A 15,887-nucleotide genomic window follows, 5' to 3' on the forward strand; every position below is an offset into this window, starting at 1 on the left:
CCTTGACTCTCTCCATGAGAACTGACACAGAAGACCCTTCTGAAGTCCTGCTTTAGTTATCCAGAAACCTTTTTTTTTTTTTCCTGTGTTTTTAGGGCTGCACCTGCGGCATATGGAGATTCCCAGGCTAGAGTTCAAATCAGAGCTACAGCTGCCGGCCTGCACCATAGCCACAGCAACGCCAGATCTGAGCCATGTCTGCAACCTACACCACAGCTCACAGCAACGCCAGATCCATAACCCACTGAGCGAGGCCAGGGGTCAAACCTGCAGCCTCATGGTTCTTAGTTGGATTCGTTTCTTCTGCACCATGACAGGAACTCCCAGAAACCTTTTCGATTGAACAGGAAGAACCTGACATCTAGGCCTGGGCTGGGATTATGGGAGCTGAAGCCTGGTTAGGAGAGGTCAGAACCCGGTTTGACATGCCCATTTGCACCTAGATATAGTGAGTGGGGCCTGGGGAACTTAGAACTGCAAGCTGAAGTCCTAGCAGCAGAGATGGGCAGGGTATGGTGAGATTAGAGTGGCGAGGGCAGTTAACGACTTGGCCTGCGAGTGGCAGCTGTGAGTGGGCCCCATGAGAGACATAGCTCTCCAGTCAGCCCTTTTCTGGGGCTTGGGGGCAGTAGTCTTCTTTGTGGTTCCTCTAAGTATTTGACTACCTTTTGGAATCTTATATGGTCCTCTAAGGATTCTTCAGTCCTCTGGTTAATTCCCTAGACTCAAACCTGTGGGTGGATTGTCCAGCGCGTTTCTCCAGGGCTCTGTCTTCTCAGCCTGCCTCTTCCTCCTATTATGTCCCTGACCTTGGTGAGGTTTGAACAACACAGGAAGCTGTGTGGGTTCAGGGATACCTTGGGTGGGAACTGGAGGGTCCCAGCAATAAGACGGTAGCACTGCTCCTCAGTCTGGGGGAGGAACTCAGACCTCCCTTTAGATCTTAGTCTTCGAGCACTTGGGTTAGCCCAGGCCTTGGGTTGGATGCTAGAGACACAGATAAATAAGATGTATATTAGGGAGATACAGGAGATCTTTTTTTTTGGCCACATCTGCAGCATGCATAAGTTTCTGGGCCAGGGATTGAACTCACACCACAGCGCCACCAGTCACAGCAGTGACAACACTGGATCCTTAACTCATTGTATCAAGAGGGAACTCCAACACAGGAGATATTTTAAGAGGACAAAGGAGAGGTGGATAACTCAGCTTGCTAGTGTGGTGGAGAGGTGGTTTCAGGAAACAGTTATGAAATGAGGCTGATGTTAAGAAGCAGGGAAGGGCATTCCAGGTGGTGGGAAGAGCATGGGCTGAAGAAGGGAGAGCTGAAGTGGTTCTGTGTCAGGCAGTTGGGGCTAGGGAGGGAGCTGACAGAGGCCAGATCATGAAGGGCCTAGAAGTTCAAACTTCGCCTGACAGTGATAGGGAGCCTTAAGTGGTTTTTTCTTTTTTTTCTTTTTCTTTCTTTTTCAGGCCACACCTGGAGCACATGGAAGTTCCCAGGCTAGGCGTCCAATCAGAGCTGCAGCTGCCAGCCTACACCACAGCCACCACAAAGCAGGATCGGAGCTGTGTCTGTGACCTGCACCACAGCTCATGGCAACTCTGGATCCCCAACCCACTGAGCGAGGCCAGGGATGGAATCTGCATCCTCATGAATACTAGTTGGGTTCGTTAACCACTGAGCCACGATAGGAACTCCTGGGAGCCTTAAGAGGTTGTGAAAGGGAAGTGACTTAACCTGTTCAGGCCACTCTCCTGAGCTCCGGTCCCATACTTCTGCTGCCCTCTGAGAAGTGTCCTAACCTCCCCCAACAGGGCATTTGCCTTTATTCTCATCCTAGGTTCTGGGTTCCCCCATCCTCCTGACTCCACCCTCTTCAAGCTTGAGGTTGACTATACCCACACCTCTTAGTAACTTAAAAGTTATGGGGCTTGGTTGAATGCCCTTCCCCAAACCCTCCCCTTAGGTGGCTGCTAGAAGAGGGGTAAAGTGCTGGGCTTCTCCCTTCTGCCACTTATTCCAGCTCCAAATTAAAAGAAAAATCTATTAAAAATGTAGGTTTAAAAAAGTACAGTCTTTGGAGTTCCCTCTGTGGCACAATAAGCTGGGCAGTGTCTCTGGAGCACTGGGATGGAGATTTGATCCCAGCCCAGCACAGTGGATTAAGGATCCAGTGCTGCCGCAGCTCTGGCAGAGGGTTCGGATCTGATCCCTGGCCCAGGAACTCCATATGCTGCCGGGGGGGAGGGGGGGGCAAAAAAAGAAAAAATAAAATACAGTATTCACTACTGTATTCCTAGCACCCAGCACAGAGCCTGGCTCATGGTGTGGATTGGCAAATTCTTGCTGCCCTTCTTCTACCATCTTCTCAAACTCATGTTGTCTAAAACTGATCTCGTTTCTCTTCCTTTCTTTTTCCCCTGCTTCCTATCAACCTCTTCTGTCTTGACCTGTGTCCTCCATCTCCCTGCCTTTCCTGTGTTGGAGCCTGTGTTCATCCTGTGGTGTCCAGCTGCCAGTCTTCCCTGAAGGGCTGACTTTTGCGTTGTGGGTAACATCTGGTGCCAGATGGCTTAGTAGGGCAAGTTCTGCAAATCCCTGGGGCACAGTTCGCCTCTAATGCTTCCTCTTCCCAGCTTCAAGATTTGAAAGTAAATGAGATCAGGTAAAATGATGAAAACAATGGTAAGGAAAGCAGGAAGCAGGCTGTGCAGAAGAGAGGATTTAGTTGAATCCACCAGCCAGGACCAAGCGTGGGTCAGTATCTCAGCTGAAGTGGTTAAAATCTGCTAACAGTCTTCCATCGGCTCTTCTTCTTCCTTCTAAATCATTTTATTTATATTTCAAATAGGTAATATATGCAGCTGGTACAACATTCGAAAGGTACAAAAGGCATACAGTGAAAAGTAAGTCTTTCTCTTCCCTTTGTCCCCTTTCAGTCCCCATGTGCCCTCTCCAGAGTTATCTAGTAACTATCTATTACCTAGTTCCTTATCTTACCCTTTCCTTCTTCACTCATGTTCTCCCCTTGACCTTTGTGACTTGACACGACTGTCCTGGTTTTCCTCCCGCCCACTGCCCACTCCTCTGCCTCCCTTCCTGGCTTCTCCTCTGCTTGATCTATTTGTGTTGTGGTGCCCCAAAGCCTGGTCCTGGGACATTTCTCCATTCTCTTGCTAGGCATCTCCAGCATAACTGTAAGTTCATGTCTTCCGAGTGTCTTGAGCAAGTTCTAGTGTCTTTGAATCTCAGACTTTATATCCAACAGCTTACTTGACATCTCCACTTGAATGTCTAAGACCTCTCTCAAACTTAGCAAGTATCTCTCCAAACAAAGCCAACAGTAAAAATCTCTTTAATTCCTATTTCATTTCTCCCTGCCGAAGCCTTTGGGGTCTTCTGCTCAGTAAATGGCACTGCCATTCACCAGTTGCTCGAGCCCCAGATTTAAGCATCATACTTGATTCTTCTTTTCCCCACATTTCCCCACAACCAGTCCACAAGGAGAAAGTCTCATTGACTCTACTTCTAAAGCATGCCCTGATGCATCTACTGCTGTTTCCACTCTTAGCACGCCTTCCCTCAGCCTCCTGCTGGACCTCCTGCTGGACAGGAGCCTTCCAAGTGGTCTCCCTGCTTCCACGCTTACCCTCTGCCATCTGTCCAGCACTTGTGTACTTCCATGTTGATTTGTGCTGGCTGACTGTGGGCCGGGGCTGTGTCAGTCCTGGAATATTCTCACTGAGAAGGCCACGTGTCTTTGGGCATCTTCAGTCTGTAAGCCTCATCCAGAGCCTGGCACTGGCCGTCCTGATCAGGCCTTTCTCAAGAAACCCAGCCTACCCATACTATGACGGTCTAGGACTAAGCTTCTGTTCTAGCTTCTTTCAGAGCGTTTCTTGCTCCACGTCTCCCTTTTGGCCGTCCTGACTTCTCAAGCTTTCTTGCTTTGGCCTGTTCCTTCCATGACCACTGACACTGACTGAGTTTGGATTCTCTCACTTGGTTTCTGCCTCGGCAGCTCTTGAGAACCTGCTGTCTGGTGCCTTTTCTGTGGCCACATTACAGGTGATGGTTTCTGCACCTTGCGTGGTCTGCACTGACTGAATGCTTCCCTTCACAACAAGGAGGTGTTGGACATGCATGTTACACGGTTTAAGGAAGGACCACATCCTAACCACAGAAGTCATGTCCACTGGTCCTTTAGATGGGCCAACAGCAAGCAAAACATGGAGCAAATGGTTTCTTCCCTCTGGACCATCTACTAAGGAAATGGGCCACCCCTTGAGTGCAAGTTCCCATCCTTGGGGCTCATTCACCACAAGATTATTGTGGTGGTGATTCCTGCCTCAGGAAGTGGTGTCAATGAAATGACTTGTGAGAGTATTTCTGGTCCTTAGGGTTTGACACCAAAGATGAGGGACATCTGCTTTGGATATCAGGGATGGAGGTCTCTCAGCAACGAGGTGGGATCAGGAGCTCTCTGAAAGGACCCTGTTTGTGACACCCATTCTTTTTCATGTGAGCACGCCACACCTGTGCATGTGGAAGTTCTCCGGCCAGGGATTGAACCCATGCCACAGCAGCAACCCAAGCTGCTGCATTGTTAACACTGGATCCTTAACCTACTGCGCCACAATAGAACTCCCCTTGACACCCATTCTTTAACTCAGCCAATATTTTCTGGCACCTAGTGTGTAGCAGGTGGTGTGCTTGCATTGGGGACATAGTGATGCAAAAGGCACAGAAGAATTCCAGGCAGAGGATGATGAGATTTTCTGCCTGGCATCAGTCAGGGCCTCCTTAGCTGGCTGGTTCCATGCCATGGAACTCGTGGGATGTCAGAGCCTAAAATTCTTGTCCCAGAACAAGGCTGATGGTATATCTTGGTCAGCATAGCTACATAAATGAACAGTGGCTCTAGTTTACTGGGCCAGCATAAGGCCATTTGTTCTGAAGATGAGGAAAGCCTAATCAGGATCCCCCCCACCTCTGGACTGATAGGATTGAGGGCCCAGAGAGCTGCAGATGCTGCAGAAGAGGAACCAGAACTCTGGAGATGCTGGACCATCTCCCTGGAGATGCTGTGGCTGCCTGGGCCGGGTCGTGTCACCTGAGTAGAGAGCCTTAGGGATTCATCCAGAAGAACAGCTCAGGGAGATGTGGCTCTTCTCCTCCAGTGACAGAAGAAACCCAGACTGAGGCAGAAGGAGCAGACAGATGTATCTGTGGGTCCCTGAGGCGGAGCCATGGGAGGGGAGACAGAAGATAGGTTTTGACTTCATAAAGGTCCGAGCTGCCTCCAGCTGGGTTGATTCCTTTATTCACTCATTCATCTGTGAGATGGCACTTTACATTAGGTTCTGTGTCTGGGGGACGGCAAATAAGACCAGGTTCCTGTTCTCAAGGTGCCTGTAGTCTGGAGGTTGCCTGGAAGTAGAGTGGCTCTTCCCTGGGGGGTCTTAAAGCAGAGGCTGGACCAGCACTTGGGGGGAGGCAGGTGGAGAATAAAATAAATTAAAGGGAGTTCCCATTGTGGCTCAGTGGTTAATGAATCCGACTAGGAACCATGAGGTTGCGGGTTCGATCCCTGGCCTTGCTCAGTGGGTTAAGGATCCGGCGTTGCGTGAGCCGTGGTGTAGGTCGCAGATGCAGCTCAGATCTGGTGTTGCTATGGCTGTGGTGTAGGCCAGTGTCTACAGCTCCGATTGGACCCCTAGCCTAGGAACCTCCATATGCCATGGGAGCAGCCCTAAAAAAGGTAAAAAGACAAAAAATAAAAAGAGAAAAGACAGTCTTTAAAAAAAAAAAAAAAAAAAAAAAAAAAAGAAATTAAAGATTCCGGTTGGGGAAGGGGGGAAGTTTGGACTGGAGGCCTTTGAGGAGCTTTCCAGAGCCCAAAGAGTGCACTAAGAGGGCCCTATGTTCCTAAGGGCTTGGTGGGGGAATGGAGTGGTTTGAACTTATCTCAAGGGGCTGTGTGGGAATGCTTGGGGAGGAGGGGTTGGATTGGAGGAGGGGGCAGGCAGGGTCTGATTGTCAGGAGGGGGCTCAAACCTCAGCCAGTGCTGAGGGTCACAGCAGATCCCGCAGACTTAGGAAGGACCCAGAGCTTAGAGAGACCACAGTCGTAGCCCCAGAAGCAGGAGGGCCAGAGGAGGTTCGCCCCCCGCCGCAGGGGGCTGGTTGCCTTGCTTTAGGAGCACCTTACTCTCTCTCCCCTCCTACCACCCCGCTTTTGTCTCAGGGTCTCCAGGATGAGTGTCAGTACCTCCTTCAACCGCAGCTGATTGTCCGGCGTTTGCTGGATGTTGCCGTGCTGGTGCCTGGGCGACCCTCAGAGCAAACCCTCTCCCCCCACAATCGCTCAGCCCTGTACAAGTAAGTCCAATACAACCCCCAAACTGGGCCCTTCGCATCTTCCTCCCCTGACCTCCAAAAGGGAACAAGGTTCTCTTGGCTTCTCAACCTTCCTGCTGCCCGTGCCTCCTTCTGGCTAACCTGGACTGCTGGGCCACCCAGGGCCCCCAGGATGGCTCCCCATCTGTCTCTCTCCCAGCACAGAGGGGGAGACCTGGAAAGGTCTCCTGTTCTGTGTCCCCCCAACCCCTCCGTGACCCCTTCTTCCCAGTGTCTCCCTGTGTTGTGTCCCTCTCACCTCTCTGTACCCTGTTTTCTTATCCCCAACCTCCCCTCTGCCCAGGGTCTTTGTGCCCAGCTTCACTTACAGGGTTTCAGCACAGCTGGTGTGTGTGGGGGGCCGAGGGGCACCCGCTTGCCCCCTGACACTGCGCCTACGTCCCAAGGCCCCACCCCTGCACAACTCAAGCTCTGTGGCCTGCGGAGGTGCCTCAGTATGCCAGCTGGAGCTGGCTCTGCCCCCCTGGGGGCACTGGGTCTACGTGCGCGTGGAGACACCATCCCGGGGCCCGGGCAGGACCATCCGCTTCCAGCTGTGTGTGCGGTTGCAAGGTCAGAAGCCCCCACACCTGCCCCAGCCACCCGGCCTGTGCCAATATCTGTGGGTAGGAAGAGGCAGCAGGCATGGTGGCTGTGTTCACTGGTCCTTGGCCCTATCCCTCTGACCTCTCCCATGCCACCAGGCTCCTTACCCCAAAGCCCTCTCCCTTGGTGCTGTAAGTCATTGGAAGGCCTTCAGGTCCTTTTTTGGTGCCTGACTTGGGGCTAACTAAGGGACCTCCTTACTCTCCTTGATCTAATCTCTGTTTCAGTGTCTGGGTATAGGCAGGGACAGCTTGGACCTCTGGGACATGGTCCTTGCCAAAGCCCTTGCAAGTCAGTGAGAGGGCCCATCATCTGTTTCAGCAGTGTCCTCACTGCCCTTTGGGAGAAAGCAAAGGTCCTTTGGGTCCCTCCAATGTGACATTCCATTAGCTATGACCGCTTAGGAAGCCTCTGGACCCTGTCCTGTGACTTTAGATGCAAGCCTCCAAAGGGATGTTTGATTCTAGTTCTCACCCTCCTCACCCTTTGTTAAATCCTGTGTGGCTCAGATCTGGTTTGTGGGGGTGCCGCAGGGCTGTGATGGCAGCAGGCGCCAGCTCTGATTCCCTCTGCCCCACAGAGTGCCCACAGCCCAGCCTGTCCCGTGCCTTGGTCCCTGGAGCTGCCATGAACATGCCCCAGTCGCTGGGCAACCAGCCGCTGCCCCCAGAGCCGCCATCCCTCGGGGCCCCTGCCGAGGGGCCTGGGGCCACATCCCCACCCGAGCACTGCTGGCCAGTGCGCCCGACGCTGCGCAATGAGCTGGACACCTTCTCCGTCCATTTCTACATCTTCTTTGGCCCCAGTGTGGCCCTTCCCCCTGAGCGCCCAGCCGTGTTTGCCCTGAGGCTGCTGCCAGTGCTGGACAGCGGAGGCGTCCTCAGCCTGGAGCTCCAGCTCAATGTGGTACTCTATGTGGAGAGCGGGGAGGTGGGCGGGGGTGGGGGTTGCCCTATGAGGGAACCCAAAGCAGAAGGTGTCAGGGGTGAAGGGGCCCTTGCCTCCTCCAGGAAGCCTATCCAGGTTGCTTTCACCCAGTTTTATGGTTAGAGACCGTGCCTCAGCCCACTTCTGGTCAACAAACATGCCCTGAGTATTTACTACAAATGGGCTGGGTCAGCCAGGGCAGCTCAGAGTGGTCCCGACTTTTGCAGTTTTATAGGCTTGCCTGCCACTCACTAAGGGCACCTCTCTATGGCAGGTATTCACTTTTTCTTGTGTATCTCCTATGATGGGGAGCTTACCACCTCTTGAGGCCATGGAATCGTATTTATTCAACTCCGATCGCTAGAGGCATTCTTGGCATTCCATCAGTCTGCCTCCATGATTTTTACCCACTAATCTTTGCTTTGCCTCAGAAGCTATATCCAGAAGTCTACCCTTGTCCTTTATTTTTTTTTCCCCTTCAAATTAATAGACTTTATTTTTTAGAGCAGCTTTAGGCTCACAGAAAATTGAGGAAAGTACAGAGAGTTCCCCTCTTTCCCCACAGTTTCCCCTATTACTCACATCTTGCATTAAGTGTGGTACATTTGTTGGATCCCTTTCCAGTTTTAGCAGCGTTTTTCAGATGCCTCTCAACCTCACCAAAGCTGAACAACCTCAGCGTCTTAGACTTCTCAGCCTCCGCTGTCTCCTCTGGTCATACTTCTGGTCATCATGCCACTGAAATGAATGATTTGAGGTGGTCTGAGCCAGGTGGGAGGCAGCGTTTGTGCAGCCTGAGATCAAGTGACCTCTTTCAGCTGTTGCCTCACCCTGTGAGGATCACCTGAGGCTTACGGTGAACAAAGGCCTCTGGATCTTTTTCCTTGTCTTCCTTTTTTCCTTCAAAACATTTGTATACATTTCCTTTTTTTTATTATCTGAATAGCAGGATCACATATAAAAGCTTTGGAAAATAGAGGAAGATATCCCTGTAACACAGCTGCTTAGCTTTTTGGTATATGTCTCCTAGTCCTTATCCACATTAACTGCTGTGTTTATCTAGTTGTAACTAAGGAGCATGCACATTTTCATGCCCTCGTCTTGGTTCATATGAACTGCTGCCAACTCCTATCTCGTATTTTTTGCAGTACACTTTTTAATCTGAGTGGAAGAATTTATGTCCATCTTTGAGGCGTTGCCTAACATTGGTTTGGATCTTGGGTCTTCACTACTTCGTGTAATTCATACCCTTGAAAAGCTAGCCTTCTGTATACCTCTTAGTTATTATTTTTAGCACTGAATAAGACTGGGCTAAGGGCAGAGCCTTGTGTCAGTTCATTGGCAACTGTCTTGGGTTGGCGTGGATCTAATACTTTATCTCCTGTTCCCTCAGCCAAGAACCCTTTTAACTCTGCTAATCCCCAGCTCTAGGGCAGGGACCATTTTCCTATCAGCCCATCTAAGACCTGTTCTGTGGCTTGAGGTGGTATTTTATGGGACATGACTCAGAAGTTTCTAGTGGTCCTGCTGGTCAGGACAGAGCTGATTGTTCAACCTCAGGATGTTCCTTATTTTCATACTCAAATTCTGGCTAAGACTGTGTATATTTTATATTTGCTTATTGCCATGCTTTTGGGCAACGACAATGAAGCCTTGATTTGACCTTGAAGTCTTGATTTGACCTTGTAGAGCCTATGTCAGAGACCAGCCCTATCCTTACTTGGTCTTCCTCAGTATCCTGAGAGGAGAGACCCAGACCCCCAGCTGCCTTGCCCTGTCCCTGTCCCTCTCTGCAGTCTTGTCCATTTTCTCTGAAGGGTATCTGCTTACACTCCAGCCATCTGCGTGCTGTGACACTGCTAAACACCTCAGATGCTCTGTTATATTTATTCTAAAAGGTATATTGGCATGTCTACTCTGATCTTTCCCCCCAAGTATTTTGATTTCTTTCACTTGGATCAGGAACTGGACATTTGGATCAGAAAACTGCATACCTAGAGGGCAGTTTTTTCTTTGGCTCCCACCAGAATGGCTTTTGCTGAATAATGCTTTGGCATCTTGCCCTAAACTTGCATTGAGGGAAGTTATGAAGAACTTATATGAAATTCACTCTCTCAGCAAAGGGCAGGAGGCAGGGCAGCACATAGTGCTTCTTTGATGTGAAGTTAACTGTGAGCCCCCCCTTTGGGTGCAGTGCTTCTGAGACTGATTAACTTTTGCTCTGCGGACTCACAAATCTGGTAACTCACTATGTTTCCTTCTTTGCCTTGGTTGCTTGGAAGTCAGCATCATATACGTGGCCCACATCTGGTGACAGACTTTATTTTCCTATCCAATTATATGTACTTAATAAGCTGCCTCAAATCCTTCTTGAATGAGATGAATTTATGGTGTCTTGTTACCTTTCTCCCCCCCCCCCGCCCCCGCCCCGGACATCCCTTTCCCTTTCCTCCTGTGGCTATTGGTTTCTTTTAATCCCAGCTAGGTTGCTACATTTAATCCCACAGGCATTCTACTACCATTGTTCTGTACCTAGGATCATTTCACCTGAGAAGAGTGCATTTCTTTACACTCCTCTCACCTTCAGGCCCAGGTGAAGGTGTGAAGAGGACTGAAAAAACTTAACAGTTACCTTTGTTCACAACTAATTTCTACATCCACCCACAGTGCTCCTCTCCTTCCCCCTACCAAGTTAGATAGGACTGAATTGCCTGGACAGAATATAAGCAGTTCTGCCCAAAGAAAGAATTCAGAAGTGGCCTTGCCTTCTCTTCAGTCTTTGAAGGATCTCTGCTGTGGAAGATCTGGTGTTTCCCAGTTTTTCAGTTTGTAAGAAGGAGGGGGGAAGGTGTTTTGGTGTGGAGAGCACCTGCAGGAATGGAGTGTCCTCTGAGGGCCAGGAGGGGTTAAGAGAGGTAGGAGTCTGGGGTGATGGTGGGGGGATCTGGAGGGTGTGATCACCTCATCTTTACACCTGTTCTGCCCAGAGCTCCCTGCATCAGGAAAATGTGACAGTGTTCGGATGCCTAACTCACGAGGTGCCCCTGAGTCTGGGGGATGCAGCAGTGACCTGTTCTAAAGGTGGGGTGAGGAGCTGGAGAAGGGGAGGGGGCTGGATGTCTGGGGCAGGGGTCAGGGTTTGGAGAAAGGCTGGGCCAGGGCGCTTGGGAATTGGGGCAGGCGGGTGAGGGTTCTTTAGGTCCCGACCCCGCACTGACCCCTCCGTTCTCCCCTCAGAGTCCCTGGCCGGCTTCCTTCTCACGGTCAGCGCCACCTCCAGAGTGGCTAGGCTGCGAATCCCATTCCCTCAAACGGGGACCTGGTTCTTGACGCTGCGCTCGCTGTGTGGGGTGGGGCCTCGGTGAGCGGGGGCGGGGCCTCGGTGGGCGGAGCAGGGCGGGACAGGGCGGGATGGGATGCACCAGGGGCCCAGGTGACGCCAGTTTGTGTGTAGGTTTGTGCGGTGCCGGAACGCCACGGCTGAGGTGCGGCTGCGCACCTTCCTGTCCCCGTGCGTGGATGACTGCGGGCCCTACGGCCAGTGCAAGCTGCTGCGCACGCATAACTACCTGTACGCGGCCTGCGAGTGCAAAGCCGGTGAGCAGGCTGGGCTGGCGAGGCAGCCCACCCGGCGGTCCGGAGGGAGGCAGCAACCTGTGGAGCCGGGTTTGGAGCGAAGGGGGCGGAGTCAGGGTGGGACCACCCTTCACTGGCAGCGGCGTCGGTCTGGGCCAGAGGCCGCCAGCAGAGGGATCGGCTGAACCTCTGGCTGCTTTGTGTCCTCTTCCACTTGTGCCCCGTCCCGCCCGCAGGGTGGCGGGGCTGGGGCTGCACCGACAGTGCGGATGCGCTCACGTATGGATTCCAGCTGCTGTCCACACTGCTGCTCTGCCTGAGCAACCTCATGTTTTTGCCACCTGTGGTCCTGGCCATTCGGAGCCGATATGTGCTGGAAGCGGCAGTCTACACCTTCACCATGTTCTTCTCCACGGTACGCGGTGGCATCTGTGTCTTCATGAGTCCTTCTCCTTGGTAGTGGGTGAGGGTCTACATTCTTCACCCCGGCCTCCTGGTTTGGGAGATGTCCACACCTTCGTGGTGTGAGGATGTCTCCTCTTCACAGTGTCTTCTGCAGCAGGGCTTCCCCACCTTTTCATATCACGGCATGCATACATCATGGTAATTTTTCTAAGGCACTTTGGGATAAATGAAAAAGGCTGTTTGCAACCTAAGATAACAAACAGTAGAGTTCCCATTGTGGCTCAGCGGAGACGAATCTGACTAGCATCCATGAAACGCAGGTTCGATCCCTGGCCTCACTTAGTGGGTTAAGGATCCGGTGTTGCAGTGAGCTGTGGTGTAGGTCGCAGACGCAACTCATATCTGGCATGGCTGTGGTGTAAGCCGGCAGCTACAGTTCTGATTGGATCCCTAGCTTGGGAACCTCCATATGCTGCGGGTGCAGCCATAAAAAAAAAAAAAAAAAAGAAAAGAAAAAGAAAAAATCCTATATCCTGCCCGCCTACCCTAAGGGCCGAGGGGAACTTTACCTCAATTCACTGGCCAAGAAACCTTGTCCTGCAATGTGGAATTGTATTTACCCCTTCACCATGTTCTCCTCTGCACGGAGGCAGGAACTCTACATTTTTACCCACATCTCTACATGGGGAGTCCTTGCTTTCATCATGTTCCTTCCTGAGTAAGGGCAGCTATGCTGTGCTCATGCTTGCCATTGTACTGGGCATTTCTGCATCCTTAGCATGTTCTTTCTCATGGTGTGAAAAGGTATCTCCCCATTCAGTTGCTGTGGCCTCCTTGATTTCCACATACAGCGCTTCCGCTTAAGGCAATAAGCAAATGATCAAGGAGAAGATACTGTCTCTGAGGTGTTGCCTGAAGTCCTGCTCTAACTGCTGTTCATTTCACACATGCGTGAAAGTGGAGAGCTACGTGTGATCCAGTTTTCCCAGGCTGCTTCTCTGTTGTCCTTCTCTCCCCTTCTTTATTTAGTTTACACTTATTTCATTCCTAAGCAGTCTCCATTTAAGCACCCACTGGTCATATTGCAGGCATTAGCACCTGCACAGTAGGTGACAATCTTCTTCCCTGTCTTCAAATTCCGGATAGTCTACACCTGGGAGTAGTATGTCTGTTCCTCTCCAGAGCCTGGGAGCAGACGGAAGCTTTGTTCTTCAGGAGTTTAAAATGCAAGTTGTGGGAGTTCCCATTGTGGTTCAGCAGTAACAAATCCAACCAGTATCCGTGAGGATGCGGGTTCAGACCTTGGCTTTGGTCAGTGTGTTAAGGATCTGATGTTGCTGTGAGCTGTGATATAGGTTGCAGACGCAGCTCAGATCCTGCATTGCTGTGGCTGTGGTGTAGGGTGGCAGCTACAGCTCCAGTTTGACACCTTGCCTGGAACGTCTATATGCCGCATGTGTGGCCCTAAAAAGCAAAAAAAAAAAAAAAAAAAAAAAATATATATATATATATATAAATAAATAAAATGCAAAGTGTAAATATATAAAATATGTTAAAAACAAAGCAAAACAGGCCACAAATCCAGCACTTGATTTGTATATAGTTGAACAGCTCAGGTCACAATAACTGAAAAATAGCAAAACATACATGCTGTGTGTCAGACCCAGCTCAGTGAATCATCCTTTTAACACTATAATAATAGATAGGTATTGCCATTATTATATCTTTTTAGATACTTTATTTTATATGTTTATTTTTATTTTTTGGTCTTTTTAGGGCCATACCTGCAGCATATGTAGATTCCCAGGCTAGGGGTTGAATCAGAGCTGTAGCCTCTGGCCTACGCCACAATCACAGCACTGCAGGACCTGAGCCATGTCCACAACCTAAATCATAGCTCAGGGCAACGCCAGATCTTTAACCCACTGAGCAAGGCCAGGGATGGAACCTGCATCCTCATGGATGCTAGTCAGATTTGTTTCCACTGAGCCACTATGGGAACTCTATTTATTTATTTATTTGCCTTTTTGCCTTTTTTAGGGCCGCTCCCTCGGCAAATGGAGGTTCCCAGGCTAGGGGTCTGATCGGAGCTGTAGCCGTTGGCCTACACCACAGCTCACAGCAATGCCGGATCCTTAACCCACTGAGCTAGGCCAGGGATTGAACCTGCAACCTCACGGTTCCCAGTCAGATTCGTTTACCACTGAGCCATGATGGGAACTCCTCCTCTCTCTCTCTCTTTTTTTTTTAAAGATGAAGAAAGTTTAAATACTTTTCCTAAGGCCTGAGGTGAGTGGTAGAACCAAACTTCTCACTCAGCCTGACTCCAGATCCCTCTCATGTAATTGCTGCTGTAATGGTCCCCTTGCACCTGGGCAGTGAGTGCACATTGATATATTTCTAACTTGACCTCACTTTCTCAGAAGTCCTGGAGTATATAGAGACACTTATAACCTTAGTTTAGTAGTTTTCAAATTCTTAAAAGAAGAGCCAATCAAAAGATCAGAAAATATAACCAAACCAAACACAAGAAATCTCAGAGAAAATATATGCAGTATTGTAGTTGTGCATCTCTGACCATACAATTGAAGCCACCTATCCTTCGAAGTGCTGCAGGAATCCTCATAATTGGATCCCCAAGGACCCAGACAGAGCTGACATTGTGGGGCCCTGCAGCCTTCCTTGCTGATGGCTGAGATCCTGGCTGCCAGCCCACCTCCTCATTACCTCTTCTATTCCTCAGACCATTGCAAGTAATTCTCAGTAACCCTAGGCAAAAATCTCATTCTTTCTTGAGTGCTAATATTCCAGTATTTGCATGGAGAGTATATTTGCATCTCTGGTTTTAAATTCTGTTGTGCCTGAAGACTCTGCTTTGGAGCATCAATGAACTATGTAGTTATAAAAATATAAAATTCCACGAAAGAAAACAATTTAGGGTAATTTTCCAAAATTATCTTGTAAATAATGTCCAAAGCTGAGGAACATATCAAGTTAAAATAGATTATACTAGTAGAAGACAGTTTGTAGTCTGAATTTCTTAAATTTCTCAACCTGTGTTATTTCTACCACTTCCTTTTATTGCTAATGACAAAAGGAATACTAATCTAAAAATTAGTTCACAATCTACAGAGAGACAATAATACTGCTCTCTCTATGTATAAATTTAGATACATAGTTTATATGTATTGTTTTGCATGGGGGAAGTTTATTACTGTGGGAATATTCTCTCATGAATATATGGCATAAAATATAAGATAATTAAAACTTTTTTAGTACATACTGTGTGCCAAACATGTAAGAGACTTTCAGGATAGAGTCACCCAGGTACCAGTATAAGTAACTCAGCCTTCAGTAGCCCATTCCAGTATTCTGTTGAGCCAGTTGCTTCTAGGTGATGGGTAAATGGTTACACTGGTGAAATCTAGGGTGGTGAGCAATTTGCTTTACTTTGTCTACTATAAATTGTGTCTCCTGGTTAGAGACGGTGATGAATAGGTGCCATGGCAATGGCTAATGGATTCTGCTCCATGAATAATAAAGCAGCTGACGGCTTGCAAGCAGCAGAGACAAATATATACCTAGACTATGTGATGATAAGATGCTCTCTCTGCCAGGTTGAGGAATTTCAGTTAAAGAAGCTGCCATAGGTCCTTGGCTGGTTTCCCCAGCAAACTGTGCCTTGTGAGGGAGTTAGTGATGGACTTACTGATGGCATTTTTGGACATTCAGCGATGACAGTAACTAGGTCGGGATTGGTGCAATGTAGATCATGTTGTTCACCTCCCCTGCAGGCTTTTTTTTTTTTTTTTCTTCTTCTTCTCTTTTTAGGCTCATACCCACGGCATATGGAAGTTCCCAGGCTAGGGGTTGCAGCTGCCAGCCACAGCCACAGCAATGCCAGATCCGAGGCATGTCTGCAACCTAAACCACAGCTCTTGGCAATGTTGGATCTTTAACCCACTTAGTG

At 49.5% G+C, this 15,887-nt stretch overlaps 1 protein-coding gene across 13 annotated transcripts in view; it reads left to right on the plus strand.

Moving 5' to 3' along the window:
• Positions 1 to 15,887, plus strand: part of TMEM8B (transmembrane protein 8B) — a 32,877-nt gene that overhangs the window by 8,278 nt on the left and 8,712 nt on the right. For 5 of the 13 annotated variants that reach the window (XM_021065890.1, XM_021065856.1, XM_021065864.1 and 2 more), the window contains 8 exons: positions 2,856 to 2,910; positions 6,252 to 6,385; positions 6,811 to 6,976; positions 7,590 to 7,915; positions 10,924 to 11,017; positions 11,174 to 11,297; positions 11,391 to 11,533; positions 11,749 to 11,927. In XM_021065890.1, coding sequence (XP_020921549.1) covers positions 7,637 to 7,915; positions 10,924 to 11,017; positions 11,174 to 11,297; positions 11,391 to 11,533; positions 11,749 to 11,927 — 819 coding nt within the window. In that variant the 5' untranslated portion in view covers positions 2,856 to 2,910; positions 6,252 to 6,385; positions 6,811 to 6,976; positions 7,590 to 7,636. Of the gene's footprint in view, positions 1 to 2,640; positions 2,762 to 2,855; positions 2,911 to 6,251; positions 6,386 to 6,707; positions 6,977 to 7,589; positions 7,916 to 10,923; positions 11,018 to 11,173; positions 11,298 to 11,390; positions 11,534 to 11,748; positions 11,928 to 15,887 lie in introns of all 13 variants that reach the window. The other 8 variants (XM_021065841.1, XM_021065820.1, XM_021065850.1 and 5 more) reach the window with 3 other exon arrangements.

This window comes from Sus scrofa, chromosome 1 (genome assembly GCF_000003025.6).
Source record: "Sus scrofa isolate TJ Tabasco breed Duroc chromosome 1, Sscrofa11.1, whole genome shotgun sequence".
NCBI lineage: Eukaryota > Metazoa > Chordata > Mammalia > Artiodactyla > Suidae > Sus > Sus scrofa.